The sequence below is a fragment of the Choloepus didactylus genome, chromosome 1, assembly GCF_015220235.1.
Source record: "Choloepus didactylus isolate mChoDid1 chromosome 1, mChoDid1.pri, whole genome shotgun sequence".
Taxonomy (NCBI): Eukaryota; Metazoa; Chordata; class Mammalia; order Pilosa; family Megalonychidae; genus Choloepus; species Choloepus didactylus.
This window is the reverse complement of record NC_051307.1, coordinates 216078829-216100368: the sequence shown is the minus strand read 5'-3', so window position 1 is coordinate 216100368 and position 21540 is coordinate 216078829. Positions and strand designations below refer to the sequence as shown.

Sequence of the window (21540 nt, the reverse complement as noted above, 5' to 3'; positions counted from 1 at the left end):
TCATTGAATTTTACCCTAGTTCATCTACATTCTATTTTAGCAAAGTCTCAGTTTCTGTCTTTGTCTGAGATACAAATTAGTCTTTAAAATACCAGTAACTTAAAAAAAATTATTATATCTTAAGAGACCAGGTCCTTTTTCTTGCAAGCAGGGAAATATGACTCTGAGAGGTAAGTTGACATCCGGAAACGTTTTTAGCCTTCTGTCTTTGTTGGAGATGGTTTCCTTTTGTTGGATTTTAGCAAGGATATAATCTCAGTTCCATTTAGAAAGGGAGATCACAATGTCAGATGTCAAATCCACAAATCAATCCTCTCCTTAATTGCTGAAGTTTGACAAGTCCCCATGTTTGTCCCAGAAAACTCTAAACATTCTTTTATTAGCCACAGGGAATTAAATTTCTTATGTAGACAAATTTACTTCTAAATTATAAGAGCAACAAATGAAAACATCACCAAAAAGAAAGAAAGCCCTTGTTCTAACTTGAAGCTTTCTCAAAGTAATCTCTTTCCTCTTCTCCATATTTTCCACAGACGGGTGGAATAATCAACACCTGGTTATTATCTACTCTGGAGACTAGATTTTGGCAAGCAACTCTTTAAAAAGAAATCTCAGTATCCTAACTATGGTGGAAGAGGTCAAAATAGGTGACTATTGAAATGTAGAGTGCTTTAAGCCATGTAGCTATTATGTTTGGGCAATTCTTGAAAGAAGGAAAAATAACTCCACAGTGGGATTTAAGACTTTATTTTGTTTCAAATAAAAGACTTGCTTTTTCTTTTAACAAAATAAAAGGATGTGAGTGGGCTTAGAATAAAAAGACAAATTAAAAGACTCAGAAAGGAAAAGGAAAGAATATATTTTCTAGATGAACCAAATTCATAGCCTTGTGCATAAAATTCTACAGCTAAAGCTCCATGTCTTCCTCTTGTCTGAAACTGGTGATGGCAAAATCTAGTTTTTCACTCCCCACACCAGCTAGGGTATCTTCAATTATCTCAGAAGTGACAAAATAATCTCCAAATAATTTTAATTTGATTGAAAGGTAAGTATGCCCACATATTTACAGTTGTTGCTGTTGTTATCTATGGAAAAGGGGGGATGAGGCACAGATGTGAAAATTGTAAAGAAACTTAAAGATTATTATCTTTACCTCAACCTTAAACCGACAAGTTAAACACCTTGTGCATAAATGCAGAAGAAAACTGTGTCCGTTGGACTTTACTTTTAATCACACTGCTTTCTACATATGAGAAAGACCAGATGTCAGGTTTCCAGAGTACCATGCTTTTTCCTTGGTACTTAAAGTTTATTTTTTGAAGTTTGGAGAAAAGCTGCAGCTCCTTCTGATCTTTAATTTAGTTTATATGGAATTATTATTATGGTCTAATAATTCCACATAACAAAAGTGTTTCAGCAGAAAATGAGCTTTGAATATTTATGTACTAGCAATAATCCAAGAAAGGCTGTGAAAACAAATTCTTGGAATGACCTTTATTTTGAAAACTCTATTATTCTAAAAAACAAAAATTCACAAATTTCCTAGACAGTAGTATCTACAATGCAGCATATAGGAAGGATGCTGAATTAGGGGGAAAAGGTATAAGTAAATGACATTTCTTTTTCCTTGTCTAATTCCTACTCATTGTGCACAAAAACATACATTATATATGGTATTCCTCTTTTCTTCACCAAAAACAATATTTGGAAATTCCTATGTGAAGCTAATTTGTCATGAGGTATATAAAGCCCTTTAATGGGCAGTCCAGGTCCCTATGGGGAATTTTTTTTTTTTTTTTTTTTTTTTTTTTTGAACATACACCATGTGGTGCAATCTGTTACAGTCTACAAGTAGAGGAGGGGGGAAAAAAAGCTCTGTAGGGGCCAGGAATAAAAGTTTCTGAGATAGTAACTACAAACAGGAAAAATGGCACAGCCGAAGCCTGGCAATACCTGCCCTCCTTTCCTAAACTGTAACCCAGGATATAATAAATTTTATGCTCTTCTTCTTAACTATTTAGCAAGTTAGTTAATGCAGGAAAGGGGAAAAAAAAAGCAACCTTTCCTGAGATGGTTAAATTGACATTCAAATATTTTATATTTTAATCTAACCTGCTGGTAAATTAATTTACAGATTTCAATGAAAGTGTATGTGCAAATATTTCAGGACATTAATGTATCAACCGCTGTTCAATTCTGGAATGTGCCTACTTGCTTGACACAATATTTTACCATCTCAACAAATGTTTAGCCTTTTCTTCACTTGACTAAAGAGAAATAAGTTTCACATTACTTCATTCACCTACTTATGTGCATATGCTGGGAAAGATTGGATTTAAAAAAATAAACAAAAAAACTTCCTCATGTTCCTTTCTACTACATCTAAATCTGTTTACTAATTCAACACTGCTAAAAATAAAAAAAAATTTTTAAAATCCAGCATTCTCCTGCTAAATCAATTGGATGGCTGGAAACCAAACTGTAATATAACAGGAAAAAAATTATCAATTTGTCTTCATGATAGAACACACTTGAGAAGGTATAAAATTGTTCAGGTCTCTATGCCAGTTTTCTTTCTTCCTTTCTCTAGCTTCCTTTTAAAAAGGCTTTCAGCTTTTAAGCTGAGTTTTTATAGTTATATAACAGTTCTAATATTCTGCAACATTTTGTATTGTGACACTATACATGAAATTGTCATCGGACTGACACCCTGTGCTATTTATTCCTTAATTACAACTGTTAACACTGTAGAGAAGAGTGCTAATCTGCCAGCACATACTATGAAAACAACGTTATTGTTACACCAACACTCACTCAACAGGATATTTCTAAGATAGTAGTTTAAAAGAACTTATTAGCACAATGGTCATTTCAACAGTTTTTTTTTTTTAATATTGTCCTATTGTCTTCTTTTAAAAACACAAACCAATTTGAAATTTAAAATATTTAACTTTAGTACAGTGTAGACTTCCTTTATTAGCAGAAGCAACTTCTGTAGTTACAAAAATTATACACACACACACACATTTTTTTCCTTCTATTGAGTAAGCACTGGTGGACTGAGGAATCTTGAGGCTGTTTAGGGTTGTGACCCAAAGCTCTCTGTCAACTGTTTCAGAAATAATGAAAATAGAAAGGAGAAGGAAAGGCAAGTTTACAGATGAAAAGATGAGAGATCAGTTTTTCTCATTCACAGGGGTGGCAATCCTTAAATAACCAAGTGAAAATCCAATAACCATTTCCAGCTCTAATGGGTATCCTTGTTCAAAACCAAGTAAGTCTAAGACCTCTTGAAACTGGCTATTTATTGAATACTTCACAGAGTTCAGTTCTTCCCATCTCTAGAACTTTTAGCAGTTTGATTATCTTTAAAGCACAGAATCTGATGACTCTGTTTTCTGATAAACATTCTTATTATACTGCAGCTAAACATCACTGTCTTTTCATTTGTTAAAAGAAACCATAATAGTAAACAACCACTTGATCCTGTGCCTCACCCCCATAATGAAAGTAATCTTTATGGAAAGTAAAGATTCTTGAAACTTAAAATCAGAACCAGTAATTGTTATTCACCGTTGAGATGTGAATAATTGTAAATAATTTTTTAAGCAACATATATGACACTCATTTAATAATTTAGTTAATAAACAACCCACCTCTCTATACTAGTTTTTAACACTTCCATGGGTTTTGGTAGAAAGGAAATTCAAGAACTTGAAATATAGTAGTGTAGTGATTACCTGACATTTTCCAGAAGATTCTCATATTTTCATTGTCACTTAGTAGACAACAGAACAATATGAACATATCCAGTTCCTCAAGTTTCTGCAGTGACCTGACATTCTTTAACATTTGGTGTTACTAAACAAGGTTTCTGAAATAGCACATTAAAAAATTACAGCTGTGCCTCATTTTGCATGGCATTTTCCGCTTCATTTTGATTTTCAAAACCAATAGGATATGGTGCTTTTCCTAAAAGAAATTGTTCCCATTTGGGAATATATTCTTCTACTGATGCCCAGTAACGAGTCTGGAAAAAAAAAACATACCCCAAAGTAAAAAAGCATATCAAGCATTTGAACTTGGCTCTTCATAATAGTCTAAATGTTTATTCACTTAAGTGTGTATGTGTGTGCGTGTGTACACACACACACACACACACACACACAGAATATACATAGAATGTACTTCCTCTACAGAACATTTTATGTTAATTTTAGAAAAAAATCTGGCTACTTACTCATGTTAATTTTCAAATTTCTCAGTAAAACCAGAGGTTGGCAGAATTACAGATTTTAGAATTTTATTGTGATTTTACACGCCCTCTTGTGGCCAACCTTGTGATTATTTCCGGTAGCATCATTTGTGGCTATACAATAATTAAATGTTTTCTTTTAATGTTCCAAATCCTATACCAAATGGTTACCCATACTGAAATTATTACAATGAAATGATTAAACATGAAAAAATGCCACAGAATTAACATCAAAAAGCTTGACCTGGGACAAGTTCAGGAACTGAAATATAGCTAATAAGTTATAATATAGTATTCAGAATTGTCCCCATTAATAGTGTGGGGGAAAACAGGCATCCACTGTATCTTTTAGAAGAACACTTGATAAATTGTAATTTTTTCCCAATTGTTTTTGTATGATGAGAAAATAATATCAATATCATCTAGCCACTTTCAATACAAATAACTAGAAAATTGAGATGCTGTATTACCAGCCTTGCTTCAGTGGTTTATGGGATATGGAAGCTCAACCAATATCGCCACACTGCATCTATAAGCTTTGCTAGCTTCTCATGTTTTGGTCTTAAGGAGGCCAAAGAGAACCAAATTGCCAAAGTAAGTCAGAGGAGTGCATTATATTAGATAATCACTTATCAACCACATTTTGGGAAATTCATTCAAAGAATTTGATAGCATTTGGAACTCACAATTATTCACTATGGACATGAAAAAAGTACAGGGGTTGTGAAAGGTGAAAATGATGAGGGATTCTTCATATCTACTCAACTATGCATTTGGTCTGAGAAAACAGCCTGACATAATCAAAATAAAGGCCATCCTGCTGTGCAAGCTAAAAAATACCAACCGGGGCTTGTGTTGGGAGTTTCTCAGCCATGCACGGCAGGAATAACCCTGATGGTGTGGATCTCGTACATGCCACAGTAAGGTATTGAAAAATTCAGCAAATAAAAAGTCATGCCCAGGGCACAACTTTGTACTAAGTTTTTTGTATCCTTCACCACTGCCTTTTCTTATTACGTTATTTGACACAGAAAATTGAGGGGAAAATTCTCGGACTTTAATTTTGAGTCTATTTGTATCCCTGGTTAGGCAAAAAGCAAAATTGTATTTGGAGAAGGTCATAAAAAATATAAAATCAAATTATTCTATAGTAAATTCTCATTCCTCACACATACGTTCATAAATCAAGTATTTTTTTTTTTTTTTTTTTGCCAACCATCTTTCCAATCTGGTCTTAAACTGACTGAGCTAAATAAAGCAGGTAAAAGTCACATTATACTGCATGATAACCTTTGGTTAAATGTTTGGTGAAGGGGCTGAATTGCTACTTCTAACATCAGCCAACAGGAAAAGCTCTTTGGTTAGTTATGCCATCATCTTAAGATTCAGTGAATACTGTCTTTATGGTTTTTAACAGGACAATTGTTTTTTAGTGACTAGATGAAAACATACAGGATATGATAAAATTTCCATATGATTAAAAATAATTTTTAATCAAGGTACTTATCAATTACCTACCATGTATAAAAGCATAGCACTGTGGACATACAAAGAATAAATCAAGACACATCTTGTTTATTTTACTGAAGAAATAAATCTGGGAAAAGCACACATATAGCCATTGTTTAACAATACACTACTGACATGATGGGGTTTCTCTTTTTAAGTTTATGCCTTAAGATTCTCACCTCCAGAGAAACCACCTCAGGCTGTGAAAGTGGATGAATCCTGGTTTGTAGAGACTTTGCTGCTGCTTCTATATCCTGTAACAGACATCAGCATTTTAAAAGCAAAGTGTATTTACATAAACATACACACAATGATATCTGTACTAGCAGTTTTTATATCCCAAGTGTCTTACCTTAACTCTTTTCTGGGTACATGGTTTGAACTGAGGCAGGGGTACTGAGGTAGGAGAACTGATCCTTTGTCAGTTAGCCAGCTTCAAAGTTGAGAGTGCAGGACTTCTTATATTAAAATAGAAGGGAGGTGGTAATACTTCTAAGTTCTGTCTTTTCAATTTAAATAGCTAGTAAGTGCCAGTAATTCTTGCAAAAAGAGCTTTCTCTAAAACCACTCAGGGCAATAATTTAGCTCTGAAATTACTTAAAAATAGTCAGCTGGATAAAACAGTCAAATATTCTGACACTAAAGCAGTCAGATACTCGGACCCACACTGTGCTAACCTTAAAAGTGAAGAGTTCCAGAGGTCTCCCCAGATCATGTAAATGATATATCAGTGACATACATTTCATGTGTTTAAAATTCCATTTTAAATTTTAGTTATGAGAATAGTCCATGTATTTTAAAAAAAGAGTATCAATGAGGTAACCTCAGTACTTTGTGACAAGAACCTTACCACTATCCTATTTGGATTTTTAGTACTAGATTTCCAAGTTAATTCAACTACAAGTTTTATTGCTAAGTAGTATGTCATTTAGTTGATAGCATTCAATTACAAAATGAGCACCGTGCTTTCATTTGTAGTATAACTTGTAGATGTGTTTTCTCATATAGTTGTAAAATTGCAAGGGTAACTCAACTTAATTCATATCCTGATAAAGATTATACCTTGAGACATGCATGAATTCCAAGCTCCAAAATATAAGGCTCCAGCAGGTTGTTACTGAAGTATTTGAACCCTTTTTAATAAACATTCCCCAAATCAGCCCTATTTTGTCTTGTGTCTACTGATCATGGTTGAAAAGTTCACAGAGGCCTTGCCTGAAGACTATGTAAATTTTGTCTCTGCTTTGAGCTTAGTGAGTTGCTAGAAAAGAGAAAGTTGTCTGATCCTTGCACAAGCTCTGGAGCAATCTAAGTACAGGGCTGTTGGACAGACGGAGAGAGATGGAAAGGGGCGTGGGAGTAGGGTGTGAAGAAGCCAATGCTGAACAGGAGAAAAGAGATAGCAGATGGTAGCGGCAGGAGCAAGGAATGGGTGTGAAATGTAAAAGGGAAAAACAGGAAATTCCCTAAAGGGACTCCCCAAAGTTGCACAACCATTAATGCACCTGCTGTCTGGAGGAAGGTGATTTGAAGGGGAAAAACATCAATTTAGGATTAAAAAGCCCGTCTATCAGCATGTCTATCCCATATCAGAAGTTTACAGCTAAGACATTGGCAAATAAAGAGCTTTTGACATGGATGCTACAAAAGATACAGAAGCTAAACTGTTCTGTGATTATACTGAGATTTCACAAGGTCCTGAAACAAAATAATTTTTACTTTATAAATCAAATAAACCAGAAAAGAACATGGATATAGTAATCACACCCCAAATGATGTCATTTTTCTAAAAACAGTTATAAAGTTACGGTTAGTGGAAGGTCTAGGACTGTAGACAATATTATAAACATATTTCTTGAATATTATAAACATTTTTCTTGAAGACAGGATGCTGAATATATCTTATAAAAGAAAATGAGGATACTCAGTATCTTATAAGAGCATATTTGCAAACAAAAGAGCAGAAATAAGGAGAGGATATGTGGCCTGGCAAAGCAGGCCTGTGATTACAAATTTGACTGTCATCTCTGCAGCATGTCAACAAGGGATTATCACCCCTCCTAAAAATTCTTCATTAGCTAAGTGATATTTCACTTTCTTAGATTTTTTTTCTTCTCTGATTCCTATTTCTCTTTCTCCTTACCTGATCCTTTTTCTATCCCTGCTCCTAAGGGTGGGCTTTCTTAAGTTTTGTGACATTTGTCCTCATCTTTTTACTTTTCTCCCTCCAAGACTATCTCTTCTATGTAGCTTCAACTATTATTATTAACTTTTCTTTGTAAGCCATAATTCTCAACCTAACTAAAACAAAACTTAACTTCCTACTGAATTAGTAGTGAGAATTCCATTCACCTAGATACCCAGGCTGTATTCTCATCTTCAACTCTTCTTATTCCTTGCCATTTAAAATTACAAAACTCTATAGATTGTTTCTTCAGGAATGTTCCTCTCCAGCCTTTCCATTTAATTCCCAATGGTAGGCTCTTATTACATCCATCCATTCAACAAATTCTTATTCAATGATTACTCTGACTCATATCTAGACAATATGTCATTCTACTTCTATCCTGCTTTTCCTAATGTGGTATTGATTAGTTTTCTTAAAAAAACTACTATACATAAGTCTTTGCCTAGAATATAATCAATAATTATAAAAATAATCAATAGACACCCACAACATAGAGGATAAAGTCTGAATTTCTTAGCCTGACAGAAAAATCTCTGCAATTTGACCCAAGCTTTCTATAGCAAGTTATATCCTAATACTTCCATATAAGAACCTTCCTTTGACTATAAACTTGCTGGAAGGTAAGGACTACGACCCATACAACTTTTAGGTAGCAGAGTACCTAACAACGTGCAGGGCATGTGATAGGCTTTAAATATTCATTCAATGAATAAATGACTAAGGTATCAAAGTTTCCTAAATAGAAACTAAAAACTAAAAAAGCTAAAAAAAGGAGGAGGGGGGAAGAGGGGGAGAAGCTAGATTTCATTGACTACATGGTGTTACCCATGTAAAATTTTACATAGTTATAAGACAATAAAAAAGCAACCCTTAAAAACTGAAAACACAAACAAATCTGTTATGGAGTTGGTGGCATAATCACATGGAGAAGATGTACATCAAGTGATCTTAAAACAGTATTTTGACTGAACAGCCCCAAGGGGATATATCCTAAGGACAAAAAGAGTTATTAAAAAAAATCTTACTGAAAACTATTCTCAGTGATAACTTTGTTGGTAGTAGTGCTATCTGTATCAGAGGATAAAGTAAATGAAGAGTTATGTTGGTATGGTAGGTTGAGTTATATATCCCAGAAAAAAAAACATAATCTTAGTACCATTCCTGTGGGTGTGAATCCATTATAAATAGGACATTTTGAAGATGTTATTTTTAGTTAAGGTGTGGCCAACTGAATCAGGATGGGTCTTAATCCTATTACTGGAGGCTTTATATAGAGAAAGCCATGGGGAGGAGCTAGAAGTGGGAAGCCAGCAACCAACAGAACCTGGAAGAGAAAGGAGAGCCCACAGCCATGACGTGAGGCAGGGATACCAGCTAATGAACCCCAAGGATCACTGGCAGCCAACACGAGAATGTTACAGACTGGGGAGAAAGCATTATCTTGCTGATGCCTCAATTTGGGACTTCTTCTAGCCTCAAAACCATGAGCCAACCCATTGTATGATATTAGTCATAGAAGCCTGCAAACTAAAACAGTGTTGGAAAATTCTTTGGGAAATAAAATTTTTGGAGTGAGAAAAAGGAAACAGAAGTACAAGATTGATGATTTTTAGTTAAAAACCTTGCGATCCTGTATTTGAATTGGAAATACTGATACAGGCTCTTGATGCATTTTATCTTTAAAAAGAAAGTTGCAATAAACACCCTTAGGACTCTAAATATATTTCCCACCAAAAGGATGAAGGACACCTTGGAAAAATGGCCAATTCCTGATCTGGGCAGCAAATGTACATGATGAGCATGAAAGATTTTATGATATCAGAGAGGAAGTAAACTATCAAAGATTGATAGGATTGTGTCAAAGGCATTCAGGAGCTAACCTGAAGAGGCTCCACTTGGTAAAGATAGGATGATTTGAGCATCAGTAAGGATACAAATTATAGTGGATTAAAATACTTCAAATCCTGGATATGGTAAAAAAAAAAAACAAAAAAAACCTCACTGATCACCATTTTCACCTTTGGAGGATGCTAGAGAACCAAATCTGTTATTGTGAAAACTAAATAAAGGGAAAGAACCAAGCACTCATCATGTCTTTTCCTATATGAACTGTGCTTCAGTGAAACCAAGTAGTTGATGAGAGGAAGTTTCTCTTTCTATAAATATTTAGTGACTAAATGAGAGGGAATAAAAGAACTTGAATAACAGATTTTCAACCCATAATGAATTAATTAATCTAGGTAATGGTCATCAATAACTGCTTAAATTCCAAAAAGAAGGACAATGAGGCCTCATGGAGGCATCTTCCCTGCAAAATTGAACCTGAATCTCATCAGGCCTCTAGATCTAAATGTTCAACATGGGAACCGTTAGCCATATGTGACAAGTTCACATTAAGATGTCCTGTAAGTATAAAATACATACCGATTTTGAAGGAAAGAGAATATAAAATATCTAATTAATAACTTTTTCATTGATTACATTTGAAATGATAATGTATAGATGAATACATAATATATAATATAGTAACTGAATAAATGGTATTAAAATTAATTTGACCTATTTCTTTTAACTTTAAAGTGGTTACTAGAAAATTTAAAATTACATATATGGTTTGTATGAAATTTCTACTGGACAGCACAGCTCTAGATCTATCAATTTAAAGGAATTACGAGCAACAGAGGAACATGTTGAATGATACCTCAGAGATATAATTAGCAATATTCAGACAGTAGGAACAAATGGCCCAATTCCTTCAACAAATAAAAGGGGGAAAAAAGGGCAGAGGGGATTTAGAGATTATGATTGATAGAGACCTGTCAATCAATTACAAGGTCAGATCTTATTTGGGTCCTGTTTCAAACAAATCTAAATACTTCTTTATAAGATAATCAGGGAATATTGAACCCTGACTAGATATTTGAAAAATAATTGTTAATTTGTAAGTTGATAATGGTATTGTGATTTTGCTTAAAAAATAGTTTTTTAAGCCTTGTGGAAGAAATGTAGATGCCCTTATATAGATAGTGGTGAAGGTGGTGAACACATAAATGTATGACCATGCAGAGAACCACTGATTATTTACTTGGGATGGAATGTATGGTGAGTGAACAAAACCATATTAAAAAAAGAAATGGGTTGATGACAAAACCTCGAGGGCAATATACTGAGTGAAATAAGCCAGACACATAAGGACAATTATTGCAGGGTCTCACTGATAGGAATTAATTATAATATGTAAACTCATAGACATGAAATATAAGGTACCAAGATACAGGACGAGGCTTAAGAATGGGGAGTGGTTGCTTAGAAATGAACAGGGGTGTCGGTAGCAAGATGTGAGAATAACTAACAGCGCCGAATGGTGTGTGAATGAGGTGGAAAGGGGAAGCTCAGAGTCATATATGTCACCAGAAGGAAAGTTGGAGGTCAAAAGATGGGAATGTATAAAACTGAATCCTATGATGGTGGGCAATGTCCATGGTCAACTGTACAGATACTAGAAATTGCTTCCATGAACCAGAACAAATGTATGACAATACAATTAGAAGTTAATAATAGAGGGGCATATAAGGAAGAATGCCCTTCCTTAGGTATCTATTACAAACTATAGGTTTGTAGGTATCTATTACAAACTATATACTACAGTTAGTAGTATTTCAACATTTTTTCATAAACAGTAACAAATGTACTATATCAATACTATGAGTCAACAATTGAGGGGGGTTGGTTAGGGAGGATTAGAGTTTCCTTTTCTTTTTTCATCTTTCACTTTATTTCTTGTCTGGAGTAATGAAAAGTTTCTAAAAATTGAACAAAAATTAAGTGTGATGGATGCACAGCTGTATGAGGGTACCCAGGGGCAAGTGATTGTACACTTTGGATCTTTGGACAATTGTATGGTATCTGAACAATCTCAATAAAAATGAAAAAAAAAATATCAGAGTAATAAAGTTGGCTTGTTATAAAAAAAATAGTTTTTATCTTTTGGCCACAGATACTGAAATATATAGATAGATGTACTGAAATAGTTACAGAGGAAACAATATGATGTCTGGAGATCAGCTTCTCCAGGAGGATGGGGAGTATAGATTAAACAAGATTGGCCATGAATTTATAATTGTTGGTAATTGTGATAATCATATGGAACTACATTCTTCTATTCTCTCTTCTTCTGTATAGGTGTGATATTTTTTATAATTATTTAAAAATGAGTTTCCAATATGGATGATGGTACAAATGTCACTCTGTGGTAGAATTTAGAAGCCTATATTTAAATGAATCTGCTCATGATTATGAAAGGCAAAATATGAGCACAGAATGCTGAGATCTTTTACCCCACTCCCTGTACATGTACCCCCCCCCCCCGACCCCTCAATCCAGCAATATATATCTTACCCTAACTATACAGCAAACCCAGCTGTAACTGGCTAGTTTTAATCTTTTAATCTGTTGAAGAGCCAATTTCTGGCAAAGAAAAAAAAATAATGAAGCATGTGATATAGGGTCATTGGTACAAGGAACACTTAAGCATTCATTAAAATTATTCTATCACTGTTCCTCGAATGAATTGGAGAAAGTGAGAAAAGTAAGGAGGAAAGAGAAGAGATGTGGTGCTGTAAGTCACTGGCCGTCTTGGGTGGCAGTTTGTTGAAGGTCTTGCTCAACTGCCAACTGCCCCAAGAAGGTTTCCAGGACACTCCTCAATGGAAGCGCTGTATCCCTTATCTGCTCGAGCACTTTCCCATTCTTTCTCAACCTAGTGTTTGTCTATCCACGCCCCCACCCCATGATGTTAATTACCAAGCAATTGCCTTTCTGGTAAAACTAAATTAGGGGATGTGTGACAATTTATATCATGGAAGTATTTAAAGAAACAAAATCTTTCCTTTCTCTTTCAAAATCATACTAATTATGTTTACATGTTAAAAGGCAGACAGGTTTAATTTTACCAATATTAACAGGGAAAAAAATCATTCAGTCTGTGCTTTCAAAGTCCACTATTGATATTTAGTGACAAAGGAAAAATTCTGTGGACCTGGCTGTGATTTGTCTTTACTCCTTATAGTCATATTCATTTGTCTAGTAGTATGTTTTAATATTTGATCAGGTTAGTCTTTTCTTGATTGCTCCTCTTTTAAAAACATTCTTTGATATCCCTCCTTGTTAATTTTTTCAAATGAATTTAGAGAAATTTGAGTTTGATGAAAGTTTTGTTGGGATTTTATTAAATCTAAAAATAAGTTTGTGATAACTGACTATTTAGACAGTCTCCCCAGTCAAGATTAAGACATACATCTCCATTTAAATTTTCTTTCAAATATGCCACTGAAGTGTAATAATTGTCTTTACACTGATCATACATATCCCCTGTTGAGAGCATTCCTAAGTATTTATAATTTTATTGCTAATGTGAATGTGATCTCTTACATGTTATGTATACATAGGATTACTATTGATTTTTGCATATTTATTTTTATCCATTAATTTTATTCAACTTGTAATATACTAGCTTAAAACAACTTTGGCTATACTCAGTCTATAATCATATCATTTAAAAATACTAGTGTTATATCTTCCCTTTCAAACATTAAAACTCATTTCTTTCTAGTGTTTATTACACTGGTAAAGAATATCTAAATGACGTCAAATAATGAATGGTGATACAGGTCATTCTTAATTTGTTACTGTCTTTGTAGGGAATGCTTCCAATTTTTAATGGAATTATTTTTAAAGTGTGCTCTGTACTTTTTAAGTACAAATCCTGGATGTAACTTGTTTCTCACAAGGAGCACAAGGAGTTACCCTGTGGTTTCCCCATCTTTAATTTAAGGGATTGGCTCAGATGAGAGGTTCTCATAAAGTATTACTGAGAGCCACAGCAGGGCAAGCAAGGAAGGCTGAAGGGGTGGGACTTTATACTGAAGAAGTTCCACTTTTATCCATTTTACATCTTTAGAAAGTTTTTATGTTTAAAAAATGGAAAACCTTTAGATGAGAATCTATTTTTACCATTAGATGCTTCCTAAAGACTTTCTAACTCAAAATTCTGTAGCCAGGTCCTACTTTCAAAATGACTTCTATGGTAGAGTCATTAAAATTGTTTCCAATATTTAAAAGAATAATGAAGAAAAGCAGGATTCAAAAAAGAACATATAGAATGAGTCAAAACATGTTTTATAAAAAGGGAGGGTCGAGATTGCATTCTTAGAAGCAAGCACTGTGCCAAGCAAACATGTATTAAACCAACATTTATTAAAGGACTGGAAGGAAAAATACACTATTTCTAAATGGGAGGGATGATATATAAGGTGTGTTGTTTCATCTTCACTATTTCAAATTTGTTTTTCAGTGAGAATATATTACTTTAATAACCGGGGAAAAAAAGCATACCAAATTGAAGTTTCTCATGACTACAAAACCAGGTTCATTATCTTCCTTCTAGCTATAATGATGATTTCTTAGCTACCCTCCTTAACTTCAGCTTCTCCAGTCTTAAAATCACCTTGCCTCTAAATAGTAAATCAATCTTCCTTAAATGCCCATTCATACATTTCTTATATTAGTCTATATTTTTCTTTTGTTTAAACATTTCAGTGCTATATTATTTCTACATATCAAGTCTTATCTCCTTAGCTTGGCTCCACAACACATATCCAATCTTGTTTCCTCTGACTTTCCAAGGCTGTTAGCTCTCTGTCCCATAAATATTATCAGGGTCACTCATTCTTCTGGTCTTTGCTATACTGCAAGAATCCAATGGAATGTCTTGCCTTCTGCCTCTTGAAATACAGCTAAAGTTAGCCTCCTCTCTGAGGCCTCTAAGAATATCCAAGTTATCAAAGACCTTTTAGCTCTTATTCCTACAGAACTGAGTTTATTCCATGTCATTTAATGTTTTATCACATAAGGTCTCACATCTTGTGTCATCAACTAAGTCCGTAAGCTCCTTGATATCAAGAACTTTGATTTTATACTTATTTTGTTCTCCTCATTCTGCTCAGAGGTGGCTCAATACAACTCTCCAGACATTCATCAAATACTTGCTAATTAAAAGGAAGACACTTGAAAACCATATATCATATCACCAGCTGCAGGTCACCAGCAATCAAACCTTCTAATTTAGCTTTACTGACGTTTCATGGCAAATTCCAGATTATCCTATATCTTTCCATTTAAAAATAAATATTGCAAGCACCACTGGGCAAGTAAGACATATGGCAATATAGAATGCTTTGGTAGCACTATGGCTGTGACTTAAATTACTGTGGATCAAACTGCCAGAAGCTGAGAAGATAACTGAATTTTCCTCTTCCTTTATCCTTTAGTGACGACAGAAGATAACTATATTATGCCTATCGATGAAAATATTTAACAATAAAAAACTGAAAACACTGCTTTATAACTTAAATAATATAGTCTTACTACCAAATGTTTTAGTCATGGGATCTCTTGGAAGCTTGAATGGAAGCAAACTTTAGGGTTTTAATTATGGATGAAGCCATACAATTCTGGAAGCAAAGTATAGCAAGCAGCCAAAAATGTTACACATATGATTTTACTTCAAATGGGCTCATCGGACAAATGGTGAGGCCCTGCACAATGATACACTTTGACCACTCCTCAACAACATCAAAAGAGTTCAGGAAAATCTCTTATCTTAGATATGAACTCTATGTATTGACTGTGGTCCTAGAAGGGCAAAATAAAATTGACCTTATTTTTATAATGTTAAATAGTTTAGAGTTGTATCTAAATACCTTATGAGTACTTTATGGTCTTTCAGGATCTCCCTTCAAATAAAAGATGATAGACAATAGAAAGTTACATCTTCTATTTCTTACTTTCTTATTCTTGCATAAAGGTGACCTTAAAATTTCTTCTGTTGTCATCAATTTTCTGGTTGATTGAACACATTTAGCTTAAGCATATGCCAATATTTTTTTCATTTTACAAAATTAGAATTCAGATGCTACTTATCCATATAAGACAGATTTTTAAAAGAGATGCTGCTTCATTAATCCTATTTATTACTCAGAACAAATAAATTATATAAATGAAAATTATGAAATTCACCCAAAATGTTTTTGAAAAGGTGGGAAAAATCTCTATAGTCAAGTCATGGAAACTTACATTTAAAAGACTAACATTCCTTTTATAAGCAGTCTTAGCTGCTTGCATCTGAGATGCCTTGTCCAGGTTTTGATCTCCAAATCTATTGTCCATTTGTTGAAGTAACATTAATCTTTGTGATACTCTAGGAAAAAAAGAAGATTAAAGTAAAATAATTTATTACCTCCCTAATATAAAAAAGTAATTTCTTAATTGCAACTCAATTCCAAATTATTTTGAAAGCCAATTATGTCAATTAATAAGACAAGTGAAAAACTCAGATAAACTTAATTCAGTAAAATTAAGGAAAATTTGGGTAGATTTTAATTTTCATTAGCATATCTTTAGATATTCTGTAAGTATATGCTTCTGTTTTTTGGTCTCTGGTCTTTTGAAATTATTTTAGAATATTGAAGATATGCTTTAATTTTTGGTGAAAACGCAAGCTGTAATACATATTCCTTTGTACACATACTTATATATACTTCCTCACACACATACTTTGCTATAACTTGCTATACGAAACCTTCTGCTTAACACTTCAGTACCCCTGAATCTCATGTTACACATTTAGAATTGTGCTAAACTTCCATATGTTTGAAGAAGCAATAAAAATATTTTTCCTCTTTTCCAAAAGAAAAAGATGATGGTTCAATATATGAGTGAGAGGCTGTGTGTATGTATGCATACTCATAACAAGGTGAGACAGTAATTGACAAAATATGTAAAAAGTTGACGTAATTACCAAACTACTTTGTTAAATGTAATATACTTCAGAAGTTTCTCATTGGCCAAATGTTCACTTTACAAGTTTTTTGGTTCTCTTAAATGATTAGTACAAAAATATGTCAGATGATAAAAATACATAAGTGGCATACATAACAGCCACTTTTTGTTTCCCAAAATGTTGTGAGGGTTCTCAAGAAACACTGTTGCATAGGGCTGTTCTTGAGGGTAGAAGTAAAAACCCAGGTCTCTGAACAGTAATATTTGAAAGGGAAATATCTTAGAAAGCCAAGGAATTACCAAGGACCTGGTAATTAAAGAAAAACTTGAGAACTCACAGACAGAGGAAGAGAAAGAAAAGGTTAATACTAAATATAAGAATAATTTGCAGGTCCCAGTACAAAGTGAAAATGGAGAGACCCTTGTTAAAAAAATTAAGAAAACAACCGAAGTGTCCATCAACAGATAAATGGATAAATAACATATGGTATATACATACAATGGAATATTATTCAGCCATAAAAATGAATAGTATTCTTGTACATGCTACGAGATGAATGAACCTTAAACATTATGGTGACTGAAACAAGCCAGACACAAAAGGACAAATATTGATTCCATTTATGTGAAATACCTATAATAGTCAAATTCATAAAAACAAAAATATATTCAAGGTTACCAGGGGTGGGGTGGGGTGGGGGAGTGGGTGGGGGGGAAGTGGGTGGAGGGGGAGAGAAGGTGAATGAAGAGCTAGTGCTTAATGGGTACAGAGTTTCTGTCTGAGGTAATGAAAAATTGTGGAAATAGATAATGGTGATGGTTTCACAACATTGTGAATGTAATTAATGCCAATGAATGGTACTTAAAAATAGTTAAGATGGCAAATTTTATGTTATATTATTTCACCATAATAAAAAAAACAAAAACAGATCATGAATACAGTGATATTAGAGCATTTAGCTGAGGGCTGGGTCCTTCTAAACGTGGGACCTGTGACTGCACAGGTCACATGCCCATAAAGCCAGCCCTGGGTTAAGAAGCTTAGGGAAGTCCACTGAATACCAATATGAAGCTTCTCTAGACAGGGTTGGAGGAGAGGTGAATTAATCCATATACTAATAATTAAAAGTAAAACTATACTAAACATAATCATACCTTTATAAAAATTATTTACAAACACTTGATACCTACCAAGCAAAAACTACTCCCTCCCTCCAGCCCCATCCCCTGGTAACCTCTAATCTACTTTCTGTCTCTGTGAAATTGCTAATTCTAGATATTTCATATAAGTGACATCATGCAATATTTGTCCTGATGTGCCTTGCTTATTTTGCTGAGCAAAATGTTTTCCATACTATATCTTTTAATATTTGTTATTTAAGAGACAATGACACTCTCTAACAGCAAAATCTATTAACTCAAGTGTCAGAAAATTGAAAAAAAAAAAAAAAACTTTCAAATTTTTAAATCTTCCTGCATACACAATGTCTCACTAATAAAGCCGGTACCATTAATATATTTAGATTAATCTGTAAAAACAACATACTTACATTTCTTCATGTCTTTTAGAAAGGCGAATTTCTTGTGCAAACAAGGAAGTCATCTTTAATCAAAGCAGAGATATATGGTTTCTGCTAAATAATAAAAACATTGAAAGTTATTTCTACTACATGTCCACAGCTTTGCAACACTTGATAGCTTTAGTACTTTAGCCCTGAGTACTTTCTCTATTCTCAGAAGAGAAAATAAGACTTAAGGTGTAATAATGTATAAAATGAAAGAATGCATTTGAAAACAGATTTATTCACAATCTATAGCTTTTTGTATGCTAGATGCATCCCAAAACACCATGAATAAGGAAAATTCAACACATTTCCTATTTTCCCTTCCCACCCCCCTCTAACCTTAATCAGAACCCAAAACAAACAAGCAGCTGGTACTAAGACTAGTAAACATTTTATTTAATCGACAGAAAAAACATCCACTCTGTAAAATTCAACACAGGAACACCATCCGTTATGCATGTGCACATACACATAGACAGAAAGGCAAACAAGTATGAAAAGCAACTGGAAACTCGTGGTCTTTCCTTAATTGGAAGACTGCCCAGTTAGTTCTACCATCTCTTCCAAATACGAAAGTATCTTTATGTATAACTGTGGGGAAAAGCGCAGTTACGTCCCTTCACCTTTCCCCGGCCGCTCATCAATCTCAGCGGGGAATTTAGGAAAACCATTTCCATGCATACTCTATAGCATGAGCCAAGCTCACCTGGGCTAAAAAGCCTGGACCAATACAGTTGAAGGTCTAGAAAAATGCTTTGAAGGCCCTGAGCCTGAAGGTGAGTTATCTGCTTGACTGAATTTTGCAAAAGCTGAAGGTGCCTGCCCTAAGGGAGAAAAGGATAGGAATGAAATTCCTTCCTGGAATGATTCTCTGGCTTTCTTAAATTTTATGAAGTTCAATACTTATTCTCTACTAATCGTCTGAGTGTCCACGGATGATAAAAAGATTGAGCTCTTCATTTGGTACATTAGTAGGGCCACAGCCGTGGGAAACCTGGCTTCCCTACCCTCATTGGGTTGCCTCCTCAAGGCACAGCAGTGTTTTCCAATACCACGGACAGCAATCGCTCCGAGGCGAGTTTGGGAAGATTTATTTACACGAATTTTTCTGAGATCATTGCAGGCCAATTTCCGCCGCTTTTCACACAGTTTCATTAACAATAGAGCTGACCAGTGCACGTGTCAGGGAAATTCGGGAAAACTGGTTCACTTTAATTTCTTTTCTGTTTTCGCCCGCCATCAGCACTGCTAACAAACCCCAAGAGAAATTATGCCCTTTGAATCGAAGCCAGCGGCATTCGCCCCAACTCCCGGTTATACCCGAAGGTCTGAAGAAGTTTCCTCAGCTCCCCAGCTCTTCCTCCTTAACAACCCTCTCCTACCGGGCCTGCAGCAACTGCGCCGCCGTCTGACAGTAGGGATACCCACCCACGGGCCCCACAGCCACCCGAATTCACTCACCGAGCCCGCCCATGGGCTCTGCCGGGACCGTGCCAGCGTCGGGATCTCCGCGCAGGTCTGGGCGTGGACACGTCATCAACCTTGCGCACGCATGCCGCGCGGTGACGTCAGCACGTCGATATAAAATGAGGGCGCCGGCCCTAAGCGGCCAGTGATGGGAAGCTGCTTTGGCTGGAGGTTTCTCGGGTGACTCACAGTGGGGTTGTCTGGAAGGGTCGTTTTGAGCCACAGAGAAATTCCATTTGGGGATAGCTGAATTTCAAAGCGTTTGAAAATGTAACCTGCATATGTCAAAAGGGATCCAGTGAGTGAAGCTTTTTTATAAGCTGAAATGTCACAGCAGAATATAGAAACGAGGGAATAACTCGTCAGAGTAGTCCAAAGTGCTTCATTGGATTTCACATTTATTCAATTTATTTAACAAATACCTATGGAGAGCCTTCACGGTGCCCTGCCCTGGGTGTCCCATGCTGAGCAAAGCAGTGAAGCCTCTGCCCGCTGGTAGTTCTGAGCCCCGGTAGCGATAATATTGATCGTTCACGTCGTGAGGGTTTCCCTGTGTCTATGATTGTGTTTAAGTGGATGATTTCAGTGAAACCCCCACAATACCCCTTGAGATAGGTACCATCATCCTCATTTGACAGACTAGGAAACAAATTTGGCCGTTAATGTGTCCAAGGCTGTTGTTTGAAACCAGCACAGTCTTCATTAAATTTCCTACAGTCCCTAGGGTACACTCTTGATAATAATACTTTAGAGCTCTAGAGTGCATTCTCACACTTTATCTTATTTATTCCTTGAAATAATTATGGTGAGGGACATTGCACTATCAATTCATAGAGGAAGAAACAGGTTCAATTGGGATAAGGATGTGCTTCCCCTCCCCCCAGGATATATACATAAAACTAACTCGTGCCTCAGGACTCTTGAACATAATGCTTGATACCTACATCGACTCAGTTGCTCCTGTCCTTCAATGCTACCTCCTCAAAGAAGCATTCCTTGAACCCCTAATCTAAGATCGCAACTCTACCCCTTGGCTCTTCGTCCGTCTCTCTTATTTTCTTTTGCCCTACAACACTGCACCATGCCACGTTTTTTATAATCACCTCTTCATTTATCAGTGCCCCCCACACTACAATTCAAACTTCTGACAGCAATTTTGTCTTATTTCCTGCTGTGTCCTTAGTAACTAGATCTGTCTGACATGTAAGCTCTCATTAAATACTTTTGAATAAATGAGTGAAATAATTCCCCCATTGAAGTTCTATTATAATTTGAGATAGGATAGATACACTCAGTTGATGAGACTCTTGATTTAACTGTTCCACACCCTTACTGCTTAGTAAAGATGAAAAATGACCCTTAAATGGTCCTGCATTCTAAATATGAAATAGAGTTTTTGCATGGTTACAAGGCATTCTTATCTTTTATGTAGTTTACAAATAAGGATTTTTTTAAATAGGAAATGTGTTACATAAGCTAGAGACCTGGGAGACAGCATATTAAAGCATTTGTGTTGCCTAAGACAAAGTTTGCTCACCTTCCTGCTTTGTCTGTGTTTGTATAATGACACAGTTCGGACAAACCCAGCTCTTTCAACATTGAACTCAGGTTTTTTAGGTTATTAATCTGCCTTAGCTGTGAACCAAGAAATACCTTAGAAATTTTCTTGCGTTTTTTTAGGAGCATGACAATCAGGGAGCCCTCACAGACATTTAGAG

At 35.1% G+C, this 21540-nt stretch overlaps 1 protein-coding gene across 3 annotated transcripts; it reads right to left on the bottom strand.

Annotated features, from left to right (window-relative positions):
- Positions 1 to 1774: 1774 nt before the first annotated feature.
- Positions 1775 to 19878, bottom strand: C1H3orf14 (chromosome 1 C3orf14 homolog). Of its 3 annotated transcripts, XM_037799541.1 has the most exons (6): positions 19817 to 19853; positions 19062 to 19179; positions 18341 to 18424; positions 16086 to 16209; positions 5944 to 6018; positions 1775 to 4030 (listed from the first exon to the last, which is right to left on the bottom strand). In XM_037799541.1, the coding sequence occupies exons 3-6, from the start codon at positions 18391 to 18393 to the stop codon at positions 3896 to 3898; spliced, it is 387 nt and encodes a 128-aa protein (XP_037655469.1). In that variant the 5' UTR covers positions 18394 to 18424; positions 19062 to 19179; positions 19817 to 19853; the 3' UTR covers positions 1775 to 3895. The 3 variants fall into 3 exon arrangements, with proteins under 3 accessions (XP_037655469.1, XP_037655465.1, XP_037655463.1); XM_037799537.1 differs by lacking the exon at positions 19062 to 19179 and having other exon boundaries at positions 18341 to 18421; positions 19817 to 19878; XM_037799535.1 differs by lacking the exon at positions 19062 to 19179 and having other exon boundaries at positions 19817 to 19860.
- Between the last annotated feature and the right edge of the window lie 1662 nt (positions 19879 to 21540).